Source organism: Puma concolor, chromosome D4 (assembly GCF_028749965.1).
Source record: "Puma concolor isolate L17-30 chromosome D4, mPumCon1.1.hap2, whole genome shotgun sequence".
Classification (NCBI taxonomy): Eukaryota; Metazoa; Chordata; class Mammalia; order Carnivora; family Felidae; genus Puma; species Puma concolor.
In genome coordinates this window covers 62,823,688-62,841,884 of record NC_141679.1, presented here as the reverse complement: position 1 = coordinate 62,841,884, position 18,197 = coordinate 62,823,688, and the positions used below count along the sequence as shown (strand labels likewise).

Here is an 18,197-nt window from a genome sequence, read left to right as displayed (position 1 = left end):
TGGTCTGTGGCTTCTGAAATAGAACTTTACCTCTTAAATTTTAGAATTTTGCCTAAGTTCAGTGTTCTGGCACCTTTTCTATTTTCTGGTTCCCCCAAGATTACTGGTAGTACTTTATAATCACATCCACAGTTCCCACAAACCTTAGGAGGATGTTTTTTAAAATCTAAGCCTAGAAACAACAAATTATTTTAAAACAGTTTTTTTTTTTTTTAGGGGGAGGGAGGGAATAACCTTGCACTTATTTTCATTGCCTTTATTAATAGGGTGACCATGTAAGTTTATCATCCAAACCAGGACATGTGAGAGTGAAAGGAAGGACTAGTAATAATTTCACCACGACAACAGATGCAAATCAAGACTGTCCCAGGTAAACTGGGATGTATCATCACCCTATCATGTTTGGATATCATTCTTATCAGAGATGAAAAAGATTTATTCCCAACCAGTCACCTGTCATCATTATGCCACATTTTTTTTTTTTTTTAGTATTTATTTATTTTTGAGAGAGAGAGTGAGAGCAGGGGAGGGGCAGAGAGAGAGGGAGACACAGAATCTGAAGCAGGCTCCAGGCTCTGAGCTGTCAGCACAGAGCCTGGTGCGAGGCTCCAACTCATAAACCGTGAGATCATGACCTGAACCGAAGTCAGATGCTTAACCAACTGACTGAGCCACCCAGGTGCCCACACCATATTCTTTTTTTAGAAAGTCCTTTTAAGAATTCCTGGTATTTCCATCAAGTTTCCACTCATTTTAGGTGGCTCCCTAACACTATTCTTACAGGTCCATGATACTTTTTCATTCATGTGTTGTTCCTTTAAACTTTGGTTAAAAATAACAATTACAATAACACTTGCCACTTACATTTGTGCAGTTATGATGAGCCAAGCTCCATTCTAGGCACTTAAGATGTACTAATACTTTTAATCTTCATGACCACCCTGTAGGATAGGCAAGGTATCAACAGGGAAGGGGAGATTCAAGAAGGGAAGGCTAAAGAAGTCCCAAGTTGTTGACCTTCACTCTAACCCAAATAACAGGCCACTGTTATGAACAATAAAACCTAGGGAGGAAAGAAAGGGAGTTAATGTCCATGGGGAATTAGTAAGTGCCAAGCACTTTATTCCTTTTCTTCCCTATCAGCTCACTGAGAGGCTGTTTGGTGGGTAAAGTACAAGAACTTGGGTATTAGAGACCTTGGTCAAAATCCTGTCACATGCCTACCTCTTTTCAGTTCTGCCCTTTTTGAATTCCAATCTCTGCCTCACAGCAATTAAAATCTTGCTTCTACTTTGTCTCAATACTAGGCCATCAGATTATAAATCCTTCTTGGGTGCCTACTATTCTGACCCCATCAGTCCTACGGTAAGAAAGAAGATAAACCCAATTTTTCTACACCATTTCTTCAGTGATTCAGGTCCTATATCCTAAGTCATGACTTTTAATTAGAAAAATAGAAACACCTTTACCTCCAAATTCTGAAATTTTCAGTTCATGGCTCCCACGTGCTGGAGGTATTTTCCAGATTTCTTCTGTTGCATCCCTCATTCCTATGTTAATATACAAAAGTGGTACTGAGCAAAGGTTTGAAAGGTCTTAGAAGGCTTTTTCACATTTCCATACATATCCCTGAAAGATGGAGCAGCACACGTACTATGAGCCCATCATTTGTCATCTGGAAGTCACTACTGGTGTGTGTGTGTGTGTGTGTGTGTGTGTGTGTGTGTGTGTGTATGATTTCTTCCTTCTCATCACTGTTTTTCATGCCATGAAATACTCCAAGAAGCAGGTGATAAAGTCCCTGCCCTGAAAGCAGCTTACAGTCTAGTTGGGGAGATCCAACAACCACGGACAATAGATGTTTACAACTATGAAGTTGTAGAACAACGCAGAATTAGCCCCAAGTGAAAATGGGAGCCAATGAACTGCAGTGATCAAGAAATAGAGATGGAAAACTGGACCATGAAAGTCCTGGACAGTCAAAGGTAAATTTCGTGACTACTTCTCAGTGGGTTTTCAATAAATATTTATGGAATGAATAGCAGGACAGGAAGAAAGCAGGCATTCAATATGAAGCAGGGGATCTCACAGCAGAGAGGCAAGAAAGCACAAATCACTTCTTGCATGTGGGAAAGAAAAGCAAATAGGCTGCATACACGGAGAACCCTGGCAAAGGTGAGGTTTATTACCAACTTCACCGGCCAGGAAGGCCAAACGAGGAACTCTGAGGGTTGTAACAGTCTTGATCTGAATCAAGGCAACCCATTGATTCCTTTAAACAAAGAATTATTAAGTTAAAAACACATATAATACCACTCTCTCTGTATTTCAATCCTACCAGCTTCATCGCTCACATTTAACTCCTTGGTTTTCTGTAAGCACACTACGCTCTTTCATGTTTTCAGCCTTACGTACATGCAATTCCTCTGCCACCTCAAAGGCCACAACTCTGTCTTCAGTCAGGCATATCTTTCCTGCAGGTACTGTTCAGGTAACACATGTCCCACCAAGCCTTTCCTGTTTCCAGGCAGAGCAAATCACTCCGTCTTAACTTTGTTCATTCCTCTTTTAAGGTACTTACCATGTGTTACTGTGACTTCTTGCTTTATGTATCTGAATTCATTAGCCAGAATGGTTCACAAGGGTAGATTCTACAGGTCTAATATTTTTCTATATATGGCCCTGGTACTCAACACATAACAGGCATTCAGTCCAATCTTTGTTGAATGAATTTTATTGCATGTTTCCTTATACAAGCACCACTCAACAACATAATGAATTCAGTAAGCTTTACAGAATTTGTAGAAATTCTCACCATTGGGCCTTTTCTTGTGCTGACCCTTGCTAACATCAAGGGTTTAACAATAAAATGGAAACTATGTTTAGGAGATTTACTAAAACCCAGGTAAACATCTTTTTAATGATTAACCATAATACAAGAAAATCTCAAGTACTTGAGAAATGTATGAATAACATGTACTCTTGAGTTGTTTTTCTCAAATATTTATTAGTCAAGTTTCTCAAAGGAGCTGGACAATGGTCCATTCAAGCCTGGAGTATCTATGTTGCTGAAGAAAAACCCCCCGCTTTGGCTAGGACATACACAGGCAACAGGACTGACATTGTTTTGGAGGTTAAGAAACTGAATATAATTCCTTCTGGGGGGACAAAAGGTTTTCCTTAAGAAACAACTTTTGGGCTAACTAGTTCTGTAAAATGTATTACAGAAATTATTTCCGTCTGGACAAATGTAAACAGTTTATTGCCAGTTTGTAACTTCACAGAAAAACTTTAAAATCATTTTTGTGGAATGTCTGATTCTCAGTGGCATTGTCAGATGGGGAGTAGTTGAGTTTGAAGAGATAAAGCTGGGGCCGGAATATGGCAAGCTGTGAATGCCAACCGAAGGGGTCTGAATTTTATCAAGTATTCAGTGGAGCCACTGACAATCAGCAGAAAAATGGAAGACGGACCTAGTTCTCACTCTTGTGGCAGTGATGTGAGGAATGGCTTAAAGTTGGGGAAAATGAGGCAGGGGGTGTATGGAAATACAGTTTTTTACTAGAGTGATGACCATGAATATATTTATAAGTAGATGCAACTAACATTCAAAGTAGAATTGACAAGACTCAGTAAGTGGCTATATATAAAGAATGCAGAGAGTCAAGTTACTAACCCCTAAGGTTTATGGTTGGCGAATCCCTGGCTGGAGCAGGAGAAGGCAAGCACCCCTGAGAAAAAGCTTACTATGCAAGAGACAAAGCCAAAACTAGCCTCTGATCTCCTGATTCCCCACCCAATTTCCTTTTCACTATTGCTATTGCCTGATTTGGAATGTTAAAGCTGGTCTGAAAGTCCATAAGCCTCAGCAGGCAACTTAATATGACATAACAAAACCTCAGTTAAATTACTTTGAGGATTTTTTTTCTTAGACCTTGGTTATAATTCTAGCTGTGGTGCTAACTAGCTTTGATCTTGGGTAAATCATTTGCCTCTGACACCTTTTTACATTTTTATTCAATTTATTTCTTTTGTTAAATTTGCACATAAATATTTTTTATCTCCAAAATTAAATAATTTCTTCGAGGGTGGCAATGTGGATAACATATGGACATTTTGCCACTGATTGTTTATAATACCCAAGAAGTTTCTCTGTAAAACGGTGTCAAATTAATGAATATAAATAGTGAGAACCACTTGCTAGAAACAAAACGAAGTGTTGTTTAAAAACACAAACAGAACCTCAATTGTTTACATTATCCTAGGCTACCGGGGAAGCTTTCCTACCTTTTATGAGTCCTCTGACTACTTACGAACATTGTCTAACATTCATAAGTACCTGAGAACCAAAGCCATGTTATGCTTGATTACAAGAGAAGAACATGTCCATTTCACAGGAGAACCTTTTTCCCAAGCTTTTCATCATTCTTCCTCCCAGATTTCAAGTGGCAGCAATGAAGGGCAAAGGGGGCCCTGAGAAAGACCTTTCAGTTTTAAGTTAACACAAAGCATAGGTTGGTTTGGTTTCCGTTTTTCACTGGAGGAAAATGTTATACATGATTTATGTATATTTCAGGCTTCCTCAACTTCCTGTGATTGATATTACCAGTATTCAGTCCTTACTCCTGTGCAAACTACATAGGACACTTACAGGCAGGCAGGCAGCCCACAGAGAAAGGTTTTTGGACTCATAGGATTCTCCCTTTGCAGCATTCAGCATCAATAAAAACTAAAAGTTCTTGCTCCAGGAACTCTGGCCAGCACACCCCCTTTCTGGGCATCCTTAGGTTACTAGCTCCAGAATAGGTGGGTAGGAGAGCTAAGCCAGTAGAAGAAAAGCAAAACTGAGAAAGGGAGAGAGGAAAGGTCATAAGGACAAGGGAGTGTAATTTGTGACTAATAAACACCGAGGTGGCTTTTCTATGTGTTTGATAAAATGTCTTTGGAGATGATTTCAAAAGAAAAGTTTCAAAAATGTTCTAAGTAATACTAGCATCACTACAGTAAGTGCGTGGCCTCCCAAGGGTACCATTTTAAAGGAGAGTAATCATTTGATTCTATGAGTTATGATAGATTTTGCAGTAGAGTTCATTGTTAATATCAAAAAGCACTGCTTAAGAGATGGCTCTAACCCATGGAATACAAGAAAATTTGTAGGATGTGCAGGTGGAATGGAAACATTTTTAATTTCATAGTCTAAGGACCAAATTCAGCACTGGGTACTTCTGCATCAGCCACTATTGAAAACTCTGAGGATGTGGGACACTTTGTGACAAAAGATTAGGAAAAAAAAAAACCCACTGCAAACGAATGGCATATGTAAATTCACAGCAAGCCTGCCTTACAGAATAAATTGGGGTTTGGCTGAAGCAGGACGAATGGCCTACCTCAATTTTATATACAGAAGTAGCATAGTAGGAGAGTAATAGAAATTTTTGTAGTTCAAGAGACCTAGTGAACATCCTGGCTTCAACTTTTTACACCTGAATACCCCCCTGCAAATCATGTAACATCTCTGAGACTCAGTGTCCTTACCTGTAAAATGCCTAGTGAAGTGCCTGGAAAACAAAAGATATTCAATAAATATCAGTTCCTCCATTAGGTGTTTTCTTCTTTTCAAACTAAGGGTCACAATCCATTGGTAGATTATGAAATCAATTTGGTAGGTTGCAACCAGCATATTTTAAAACTGAAACAATAAAAAGCATCAGAGTACCCTACACATAATGTCGTTCCATTATGCATATGCTGAGTTTTGATATAAATGCATTTTTTACTGTGAGTTACAACCAAAAAGTTTCAAAGTCTCTGCTCTACAGAGAAATTCTCAAAACTATTACATCACAAAAGTCTTCAGGAAAAACAGTCTTTAGGAGCACTGCCTTTATCCAAATGAGCCTCAGTACATTCTCCCCACCCCCATTCTGTACTTTTCACCCGTGACTTCTTTATTTTATAACTGGAAGTTGGTACCTCTGTAAATTTTAAGAACTTAATCAAAGTGCCCCTTATCTTCTAATGTGATCTAGTAAAAATAAGACATGAATCACAGAGAAGATGAACTTAATCTGATACTGTAGGGCATTAAATTCAGTTTAAGATTGGTGTCTGTGTCATATTGTCTAATTTATACCTCTAAACACTTTATAGGTTGATTAAACACTTCCAAGAAATTTCTACAAAAAGTTAGCTATTAAGTTCTATTATGGGGAAATTAGATACAATTTCTAAATAATTTTAAATTGTAAAACTTTTTAAAAGGGCTGTAACTTGCCTGAACCTGAAGACTGCTAGAGTAATGTTCCGATCCTGACGACTACTGAAAACCAAAGGTCTATATGGGAACATGCAGTGGGAGTATAAATGAGATCCCCAGACGAAATGCGAGCTTCAGTTACAGGCCTCCTCCCTCCTCCAGCTCCAGTGTAAAACTAGTCCCTGGTGCTGTTCAGCAGGTGGGCTTAAAACGCATAGCCAAGTGCGGGTTGGCAGAGTAGGAGTAATATGTCGAGATGAAGACTGGGCCACAATGAAGGGCAGAATACTAGAAATTACAGAACTCAATGATACAGCTCAATCTTGATGTAACTCTACCTTAAATTTGTAATTTTGGCTGGCCAGGCCAGATTGGCCATTATTAGAAGTACCTATGGGACTGAAGTTTAGCAATCTTGTTTTAAACAAGGACCCTGGGTGATTCTGATCCTCACTCTGGTTTGAATACCCTCTGTTAAAGGGACAGCGAGGATCAGAAAATATTTAAAAAGGTGGAGTTCCAAATATCCCAACCTTGCAGGAATCCAATATCAAATACTGGATTAGAATCCAACACTTATTCAAAGCATTTCCTTCTTGGCATTATACTAAAGATACAAGTCAACAGTTAGCAATACTTGATATTTTCCAGTTGTTGAATGACAGTAAGAAATGGTGCTTTCTCTTCATTAGAATTCACTGGTGAGTGGGATGTAAAGTGATGAATCACTAATTCTACTCCTGAACCATTATTACACTATATGTTAACTAACTTGCATTTAAATAAAAGGGAAAAAAAAGATTCATTAGTGACCGTCAAGAAAGTGGGAGAGAGAAAGGTCTGTTTAGATTAGACAAAGAAGTAAAAGGTAGAATTAATAAAAATTATTAAGAGTAAACTCAACAAGAGAGAAGTGATAAACCATTCAACCACCTGAGGAATCTGGTTCCCGAGCTCACACATTTGGTGGTATAGGTGCCCATTCCTCTGCTCTCAGAAAACAGTAAAAATTAAGGCAAAAGGAAAATCCTTCCTATTTCAAATGAGTTGGGGGTGCAGAATGAGGCTACCTGTGATTTTGAATTCTTTTCTCCCAAATTTAAAATCCCTTTGCTATTTGATAAGACAGACACTAGGTTAGGCTGGGCCATGCTTGCTCTGTTGGGATTAGCACCACAAATCCTTCGTGAGGACTGAGTCTTGGCACCAGGCTTTGTCTATCATCTTGAATGTGAGAAAAGGCAGGCAAGAACGCCATTCTTGGGAAGAAATAGCAGCTGTGAAAAGTAAAGGAAAGCACAGGAGACAGCAGAGCCTGGGGAAAAGGATGGCAGTAACAGAAGTGAGGTAGAAAGCCCTCCTCCAAGGGCCAGCTAGAAAGACTTAGGGTCAGAGAGTCCCTGTGTGGCAGGGACATCAGTCTCCTGAAATTGTAAGACGTCCCTAAGAAATGATCTGGTGTCCCCCTACCTTCTGCTTATTTATTTTTTTTTACCTCAAACTCTAACAATGTTGGAAATATTTGGAGATTTCTCTTCCCTTTTTTTCTCTCTTTCACCTAGAGGTTACAAGTAAGGATGATTGGAAGGAAACAGAGATGGGAGACAGTACAAGAAAGCAGATTATGAGAAAAGTCCTCATTACACATGGGTAGAATTCACCCCACAAGTCAAAGAACTGTTCAAAATTACAAGGGAGGGAAGGCAGAGGCCACTGGATCTTTGAGGTGTTAAGAGACAGACTGACAGAGCAAGCTCAGTGACTGGCTTAATAGTCTCCTACCACTTGAGATTCTGTGTTCTTTATTTAAAGAGAGACAGAAAGAAGAGTTCAGAAAAGAAGCCAGTGTCACAAATTAAGTTACCTGAAAGAGAAGTTGCACCTCTCTTTCCATTTTCTGACACTATTAGTGTCCGTCACCAGAAAATACAGGTGACCAAACTGCAATAAGGTTCACCAAATGGACTCCACCATGTAGCTCACCTGTTCCCCCTCGTGAGATCCCGACTTCCTTATTTGATAAGAAAGGCTCCTAAACTCCCCATTCTTTTCTTTGTTAATGGGCCAAATAATCTCCTATGTTTGGGAGATAAACAAACATATTTATAAGATACTTAACCTTAGGGTCTCCAAGTCAGGGTTATAGAATAAACTAGTCTTCCATAACCCATCATGTCCATACATCTCAAGTCTTATCAGAGTTGTAAGCTCATTTTTCACATTTCCAGGCAGAAAACCTGCTCCTTGGCAGTCTTTAAACTTTACCCGACAACACTACACACCCTCATCCCAGGCTCCTCAATCTCTAACATCTCCATTAACACTCCAGCAAACAACAACATATATCCACTTATCACAGTTCAATCCCACTTGAACATCTACAGCCACTATCTTGATATAATCATGTTCCAAAACTGACTGAGTGTCCAACAGCAGCAAAGGTCCTCATTAGGATAGACATGTTGGCGCCAATAAGACTGAAGTTGGGTTTTAACTGCATTTTTTGTCAGTTTGGCTGGGGAGATCTGGACAGCTGGAAGTGAGCTTCTCCATCATTTTCTGTTTCTTTCTTTGTATCAGTTTTCCACCTGTGAAGCCCAACACCCCACCACCAAGTGCAGCTGCAATTCCTGCCACTTTGAAGCCTGCAAGGAGGCCAATCGGACCCCCCACCACTCCTCCGATGAGTGCACCTGCCACAGGCAGAGCTGCCAGCTTGTATTTTGCAGCCTGTAAAAAAAAAAAAAAAAAAAAAAAAAAAAATTCAATTTAGAAATTGAGTTGAGAATATCTGCCTGTGGTGATGTGCATTTTCCTCTCATTACTCCTGGCAATGCCTCTTTAACTCCTGGTACATAATTAACCCTAGAGATTGGGGAGTGGGGGGAAGTATTCCACAGGTACTACAATTGCTCCTGATCTCAGAACTCAGAGAGATGAGCTACAAAAAGTGGACTGCTACAAATTGATTTTACTTGCAAAACAATCAATCCACTAACTATCTAGCAGGCTTATTTCAACAGTTTCAGCTGCTATAGATACCCCCAAAGCTTTTATGCTGCACAGAGATTATTCCATGCTGTATACCTGGGGTTAAAAGCAATATTCTATGGAAAACAGATGGTCCCATTCTACCCGTACGGTCACATCCTTACAGTTTTGCCCCTACCAGATTCTGGCAACCCTCTACTTCATTCCCTGCACTTCTGCAAATATGTCCTTATAACACCAAAATGCCTTCTAGTGGGGCTTTGGTTTATTCTCTGAAAAATTTCTCTCCCGACAGAATGAATCTTGAGAGTAAAATATTACAACAGTCATTGATTTCTTGCACTACCTATGTGTCATTTGTTCCTTATTTCCTTAATTGCTGGTTCCCTCCACATTAAAGAGAGCAGATCAATTGGGTTAATACTGGAGATTCCTGGGAGCCAGAGTACCATTGATTTGTCAGCAGGAGCAGAATCTTACCTTCCCCAAGTTTTTGGTTCCCTCTTCAACATTCACAGCAGCTCTGTTGACATGGTCTTCAATGCTGTCAATCTTCTCCTGCTGAGACTAGATGCAAAGGAATTATGAGTGAGCATTCCTGCTGGGGAGCAGCAGTCAGCCAATACACAGTACTTTAATTCCTGTAATCAGGGTCCCGTGTACTGCAGCCTTGCTGTCTGAATAGTGGTTCATTAATAGTGTCTGATAAACTATGCTGAAAGTACAAATTCACTTGTATTAAAAAAAAAAAAAAAAGGGCGACTTAATTATTAGGTAATAAAAGGGTGGCACCTTTATAAGAAAAAGGATCTCACACTAAAATCCATTCAAACATACAAACATATTATTCTCCAAATGAACTACTTTGTAAGAGAAGAAAAATCCAAATAAGCATTTACGTGTCATGTGGAGGTTGATGAAAAACAAAACAAAATGAAACAAAAAACCTTCCTCCTAAGTTACCTTTTTTGAAGATTCAAAGATTTAAAACAGGAAAATTTCCCTTAGGAGTAAAACATGCTTAGATCCAATGAATACAAATTATTACATTTTAGGAACGAGAAGACAATATGGTTTCATCTGTCATGAAATCTTTCCACTTGTGATATGCAGTAGGGGGCTGCGGATGAATTCACTGTCCTGAGTCTCACACCCGTACACTTTAATACATTTTAAAATCATGACAAGTTAAAATATTTCCGATCAAATATATTAATAAGGCATTCTATGAAACACGGCAGCATCTGCTCTGACACGGCAACCTTGTGACTCATGGAATCTCTGGGCACAAGGAATGATTTTTCCCTGAAAGGTGTGAAGCCCCACTACATTTCTCAGAAGTGGTTACTGAACTTCAGCTCAAACACCTCCAGTGACAGGAACTCATTACCTGCCACAGGAGCACATGCCCACTTTTAAAAAAGCTTTATTTAGACAATTCACCTACAATATGTGCCCATTTTAAGGGTATAGGATGATGAGTTCTGACGAATGTATAAACACCTGTAACCACCATCACATCAATATAGACTGTTCAGGTGCTTTTTCAATTCACTGAAAAAAAGAAGAGAATCCCTCTTTGATCCCAGGTAAATCCTACTTCTACAATGACTGTGAAATAATTCAACTTTAATCCTGAAGTATTTGCCCACTTAACTTACACCGAATCAGATGTAACACTCTTCTAACTCCAATTGTCATTCAAGAACATGAAATGCAATCAGCTGATTTTTCCCCACAGTTGCTTCCTGTCAGCATTACTGACATTCCTTCCCTTCCCATACACCAAGTGGGTACCTTTTCACTGTCAGACCTTTCATGGTATCCCTTCATTCCTGTGTTCTCCACTGCTATCTTGACATCTCTAACACAATCCCTGAAAAAGTCCCTTATCAGTTTTCCTTTTCACATTTCTGTCGGACACAAGTACAGCAATGGTTCTCATGTGTTCAAGAGCATGCCTGCGTCGCCTGGAAGACTTCTGAAGGCACGGACTGATGGGGCCGCTCCCTGAGTTTCTGATTCAGTAGACTTCGGGTGAAGCCTGAGAATTTGCATTTCTCATGAGTGCTGCAAGTCCATGATTCTCACACTTTAAAACCCACTAATGTATGTACATAACTGGTAAGGGCACAACCTTTGGCCAGATGTCCTGTGTTCAAATCACAGCACTGTGTGCCCATGGACAGATTACTCCAGCTATCCAAGGTGTCAATATTGTCATCTCTCAAGAAGGATAATGATATACCCCATGGAGTTGAAGTGAGGATAAATGAGATAGTGACTGTGTGAGGAGAAAAATTTACAAAGTCATTCTCATCTTCTCAAGAAAGCTTAACTCCCATCTTTCTTTTCTAAAAAGCATATTAAACTCTTTTCTATGAAGCTTGAAAATTCTTGGGCATGAAAACCTTAGATCTCCCCTAGCCATTCATTCATTCAGTTTTTATTTTCCTCAGACAAAACTTTTTTAATGTTAGCTTTCTTCTTCCAACCCATAGAAGCATAAGTGCCACCATTCATAATATCCAACCTGTAGGGATTTCTGACACTGGATTTCTATCACTGTTTCTGTTTGGGACATCCTCAACACTTTCCATTCTTGCCTGAAAGTCTGGGCCAGCAGATAAATCACATGTGTGATCATCAACCTCCACATCCTGATGAGCTGATGGGGTAGAGGGAAAATAGCCAACATGTCTCCTTTCTCTCAGTCTCCAAATGATTCCATCAAGATGATGGAGCCTGCTAGGACTACTGTCATTTCTATACCCCAAGTGTGATCCCAAATCTTCAGGGAAACATTTTTTTAATGCTCCTTCCAAAAAAGGTTGGACACTGCAGCTCTATGATTGTTTTCTTTTAAAATAAAGTAAAATTTAAAAATTAAAAATACTTTAAAAAAACTGGGGCACCTGGGTGGTTCAGTCAGTTAAGTGCCTGACTCTTGATTTAGGCTCAGGTCATGATCTCACGGTTTGTGGGATTGAGCTCTACCTCTGGCTCTGTGCTAACGCTGCGGAGCCTGCTTGGGATTCTCTCTCTCCCTCTCTCTCCCTGACCCTCCCCTGCTTGAGTGCTCATGCACACTTTCTCTCTCTCCAAATAAGATAAAATTTGAAAAATTTTAAACATAATTTTAGTATTTTTTCACAAAAATATTTTGGTATAATTGGAGAAAAGACCACAAGACAGAACTAAGCGTGAGACCACTGATGCTCCCCTATCACTGCAATCGCCAGTACTCGATGAGGTCTGTCCGACCCTGGGGAGTAGCCCAAACCTGTGAGTACTTATTCACTACATCAGGAAGCTTGCTTAAATATGGACATGGAGATAAGGCAGAGGGTGATCAGCAACTATCCTGGAATCAACAACTGTCCCTCAGTTGTACAGACCTGCCTCTCCCCTTTTCTTCTTAGTTTGAATCCCAAACTTCTCCTGTATCTTCAAATTCTGCTTCGTAAGTAAAGAGGACTCAATGACACCATCACAATTAGGCAGCAAATTAGTGTCAGTTGTCAATCACTGTCTATACACAATGCCAAACTAGATCCCATCAGAGCTGAATTTGGTCACTAGTCCACCATGCCCTTGGCTCTTTATGTTGGGCCAAACGATACAACTACACAACCTTACCTCAGTACAGGAAATCAAGCTCCTAATAATGATGGCTTAGAAGTCTCCTCACTTCTACCTACCGACCTCCCCGTTTTGCTTCTGATTTGCTTATGTCTGCTCTCATCTGCCTGGGCCTCCCACATTTAACAATCTTGAAACTCCTTTCTTGACATTTTATACTTTGGCCCCTCATATAAGTTCTTGGCATCCCTTTAAAAGGAGTTAGACTCCTCTTTTTAAAGGGAAAGACGTCTCAAAATACTCTGAGAATGTGTCTGTGGATTTCATTTTAAGAAACACTGAATTAGGTCTCCTTATTTACCTGAAAAAAATAACTGAATCTTAGCAGTTAGAGGAGCACTTAAGAGTCTTAAAAAAAAATGTGATTAAGTGAATATTTGTCACTTGTACACTCAGCATCCTCTATATCCACCAAACAGTAATACATTCAACAAATCCATCGCCAAATCTATTTACATCAATAAAAATGCCCTGCCTTGGACAGCCTTGCTAGTAGTTGTGCAGTTTTATTAATGTGCTAAAAGCTATGGGTTTAAGAAACTATTGTCAAAACTGTGGTTATTTTCCTTTATTCCTGACTCACAATTCCAGGCATCTTTCAAGGCTAGCTCTAGTCTTAGATATTGGTTAATCCAGGGAACACTGAGCTATCCTGGTTCTGAATTCCAAAAGTATATAATCTATAATTCTTTTTTTTTTTTTGTAGTCTATAATTCTTAACCATATGCAATAAATAATACACAGAAAAGCTCAGAAACATACAAAGACTACTATATACAGAAATTCAGGATTATATTGGCCTAGATAGAGTATGCAATAAACAGAGCAGAAGTAGCATGTTGATATCATGGGATTCAGCAATTAGGAAAGAGGTGGTGGCAAAAATGTAACTCTAAGGAAGGAGCCAAAGAGGGAATCATGTAAGCAGGGACAAAAGCAGGAATGCAGTTGGGGTCAGTAGAAGGGAAGGGGATATTACTTCAGTTAGTCCTCCCATCAATTTTACAAAACTCACTATTGTCAAACAACACCCTGAAGGCCAAACAGGTAATAAATCTGATTAATCTGATATAATTCATTACATCCCAGTTTTTATGCATCCAGAGTAAAAGCCATAGGGAATAAAGTAGAAGGTAGAGACAATATTGGACCAGCAGCAAGGGTGACATGCCATTGTGTGACAGGCCCAGAGTTCTTTAAATTTCCCTTGACAAGAACTAGGGCAAGTTCCACAGTTATAGGAACAGAAGGCACTTGAGCAATTAAATGCTGAAGAAAAATGAAGGGTGCTTAGTAGATACTAATTTATTATTGGAGCACACCTGGATTTCTCAATGGTTTTGTAGGTTCATTTTTCATTATGGTAAAAAAAAATGTATGTATGTGTGTGTGTGTGTGTGTGTATACACACACACACACACAAAAACATTCACATATATATAATATATACTTATATATTATATATATATATGTATACATAAAGCTTACAATTTTAACCATTTTTAAGCGTGAAATTCAGTGGCATTTAGTACATTCACAATGTTCTGCAATTATCATGACTATCCTATAGGGTTTTTCTTTTTTTTAACTATTCTCTATTCTTCATTGAGCTTAGCACAGTACTATGCACATAGAAAGTGCTCCAAAAACACATGGTTTATTTGTCTAGATACTATCATGTCCATGTGATGATAATGAAAGGGATGTGGTCACTCTGCTTATGTTCCCAAGTCATTAGGTGCCTAAATGGAGCTTCTGTGAGTCCCTGACCATGTGGTCATGAGAACTCAACCACCCTGGGAAGAGTCATCAGGGGTTCTCCTTTGAGCTTGTGCCTAATAGCATTTTGTCCCATGTCCTCACACAGATTATTATAAATAGGACATTTGTATAGAACTATGGCTATAGCCAAAGTCTTTCGACACGAACCTTCCTTGATTATGGGTTAGGAGCTTCTTACGTAACCTAATCGGATATATAACTGTTAAATGGCCACAAACTCTCAATTTTCCTTTCATGTGCCTATTCCACTGGAAGGGAAATATATTTGTCTGGAATGAGAAGACTTTGTACATGTTTAGTTTGTTTTTTAAATCAACTGTATTGAGGTATAATTTATATAATAACAGATTTTAATGTGTAGATACCAATGACTTTTGGCAAATGTATGTTTGTGTAACCATACATGTACAGATTTTAGAAACTGCATTAGATCAGATATTATGAGTTACAATTAATTCTGAAACAACAAATATTTTGGGATTCTTGTCGTATCATTACCTTTGATATGCAAGTATATCGATAGATTGTACAGATATCTAATCAAAAAACTTCAAGCATTTTGCTTCTTCTGATTTAGAAACATCAAAAAAGGAAAATGCTTTAAACAATCTACTGACATTCAATTTGAGGCATTAGATGCCAAGAAAAAAATACAAAAACTAGAAAACAAGCAAAGGAAGGGACTAGCACTAAAAAGCCCAGAAATCATATTCTAGAAGGAGCATATTAGAGAATCAAGAACTCTGTTCAGTCTATGGCTCCAAGAGGGCAAAAGTACCAGAGGGAAGTTATTATAGGGCAGAGCTTACACAGGGAATAACTTCTAAGAGGTAGTCTTCAAATAGAATGGCTGAAATAGAAAGTATCCCCACGCTGTAATTGTTCAAAAAAAGCAAAAAACCATCTAAATGGGAAGCTGGGGCAAGAACAGAATTGGATTAGCTGACCTTGTAAATCCTTTCCAATTCCAGTTCTGAGACTGTGTAATCTAGGGACTTTTATCCTTAAAAAGCCAGGCATCAGGGAAACCATAACTCACAGATGTAAAACCCCCAAATCACAGTTTGATCAAAAACAAAGAACTAGGGGTGCCTGGGTGGCTAGTTGGTTAAGCGTCCAACTCTTGATTTCAGTTCAAGTCATGATCTCATGGTTCATGGTTCGTGAGATGGAGTCCCACACAGGACTCTGCATTGACAGCACTGTGCCTGCTTGAGATTCTCTCTCCCTCTGTGTCCCTCCCCTGTATGCATGCTCTCTCATTAAAAAAAACAAAACAAAACAAAACAAAACAAAAAAAACTAAACCTAGACAAAAGCATAAGCAGACACTGGTTTGTTCCTCTGTGTGCACACAGACATATACACACATACTCATATAGCCAACCTTCCCATACTTCCTGGGAAGGAAAAATAAGAATAATTAGAAAAATAATGACAGAATCTATTGTCTTTCCCACCAAATCCACTTTATGTTCCCTGATCTGTGTTAACAATGTCACTGGCTACTCAATTATGCACAATAAAGCCTGATGTTTTGAGTCTTCCATCTTTCTTCAATTTCTGCTAAGCCTACCCCAGAAATACCTCTCAGCTGGCCTTTACCTTTATATTGTATTGCCATTGCTCTTGGTAAAACTCTTGCTATTGATCCTTAACTAGTCATCCGCCTATTATAACCCCCCTTCCTGAGGTCATTATTCACACTGCTAATGGTAATCTTAACTGTTAGCAGTGTGAACCTGCTTATCACTCTAACCTGCTTAAACATTTATATTTGCCAGGGGAGAGGGGAAAATGGGCAAAGGGCATTGAGGAGGGCACTTGTTGGGATGAGCACTGGGTGTTGTATGGAAGCGATGAATCACGGGAATCTACCCCCAAAACCAAGAGCACACTGAATACATTGTATGTTAGCCAACTTGACAGTAAATTGTATTTAAAATTTTTTTTAATATTGGCTCCTTAATGCCTACAAATTAAAGTTAAAATTCTTTGGTGTGGCCCGCAAAACCATCTCAATCTGGCTCTCACACTCCCTGCTTTGCTTGCCCATAGTATCTCATCCTTTGGTTTTATTGCAATCCTGGTCATTCTTGAAAGGCCACACACTTCTCTATTCCATGTCTTCAGCTGTTTTCAAAGGCACCCCTCCCCACTCCCATCTATGGACATTGTACTCAATTTTCAAGGCTCAAGCAAATGCTACCTATCTTGTGAAGATATCCTTAATACTTCTACCTCACAACCCCTGCCTCCCTCCCTTGGAATTAAATGCTTCTCTTAGAGCTGATAACACTTTCCTTCAATCTCATTTTTGCACTTAACAATCATGTTTGAAATTTCAGTTTTTGGGGTCCAAGCTTATCTCCACCCACTGTAAATCCTTGAAAGCAGAGAACAGGTTTCATCTATTTCTATAGCTAACCTTGTCAGACCCCTGGTGCCAAGGATCTAACACAATACCTTCTATATAACAAATCTCTGACAAATGCTTATTAAATTGATTTGGAAGCTGAGGACTGTTAGACTTTTACCCAGGGCTCAATACCAGTCTTGAAAATTGTAACTTCTATTAAAATTCTAATAAAAAGCCTAGTAATTGATAAAAAGCCTCTTATCATACTAATCTAACATTTCTAAGACAAAAACTATTATACTTACATTCACTAGAAGAGAGAAATCAGTGACCAGTTGGCTAAGTTCAATTAAGTCCTTAAAAAGAGAGAGAGAAAAAAAAAGTTACTTATTTTTATGCCTCACAGCTACCAAAATGAAAATAATTTTTTACATACCGCTTCTAAGCTTTCCCATGATTCTGCAGCATTTTGATCTCGAGGAATTTCAGGCAACGCATATACCTGAGTCATATTCTGAGGATCATCTTCAGCCTCAGCAGTATGAAATGTTCCTGAATGAACATAGCCTCATGTTTAGGGTTTATGTGCTTTGTTAGAAAGTGGATAGCATAAATCAATTTTATAAAACAATTTCCATGTAAAATGCTAACTGAATTCAGACTAAAAGTAAATTGATTGTTCTATAAAAATAGATTTATCTATGGCAGATTGTTCAAAAGTTAACTTTTTTCTTTAATTGTTCTACAAAATCACCTCAAAAAAAAGTGGCTACAACAAATGCCATCTACCCAATCTGAATAATTAGAGCTAGATGTGGAAGAAGCACTGAAGAAGAACTATTCTATTTGGCCAACATTCCACACAGAGATACTCAGTAGAAATAGGTTTCACATTTTCAATGCTAAATCATTAACCCTTTCTTTGGGTATTTTAGTAATAAATACCAGATTCATAAGGTGTTAAAAGTAGGAAAGTGATGTGTTTTTTTGCAATGAAAATCATTTTGGGTAACAAATTTGTCATCAAATGAACACCACGTGGATCTTTTCATACATATTGTCTATCCTTCTCCTCATTTTTCTAGGCCATGTCCTAGAAAGACATTGCTTTTGTCTTTTCTGAGTCTTAAAAAGTCACCATGGCACTTGGGTAGCTCAACTGCTTAAG

General features: G+C 38.8%; 1 protein-coding gene across 2 annotated transcripts in view; it reads right to left on the bottom strand.

The window, feature by feature from the left end:
• Positions 1 to 3,998: 3,998 nt before the first annotated feature.
• The window catches only part of STX17 (syntaxin 17), a 66,368-nt gene continuing 52,169 nt past the window's right edge, over positions 3,999 to 18,197 (bottom strand). The window contains exons 5-9 of one of the 2 annotated variants that reach the window (XR_015242893.1): positions 17,466 to 17,581; positions 17,335 to 17,385; positions 9,728 to 9,814; positions 8,240 to 8,986; positions 3,999 to 5,558 (exon numbers count right to left, since the gene is read on the bottom strand). Coding sequence is in view for 1 of the 2 variants with exons in the window: in XM_025913012.2 (XP_025768797.1) it covers positions 8,747 to 8,986; positions 9,728 to 9,814; positions 17,335 to 17,385; positions 17,466 to 17,581 (494 nt within the window). In the remaining variant the exon portion in view is untranslated. Of the gene's footprint in view, positions 5,559 to 7,733; positions 8,987 to 9,727; positions 9,815 to 17,334; positions 17,386 to 17,465; positions 17,582 to 18,197 lie in introns of those variants that run through there. The other variant, XM_025913012.2, reaches the window with a different exon arrangement.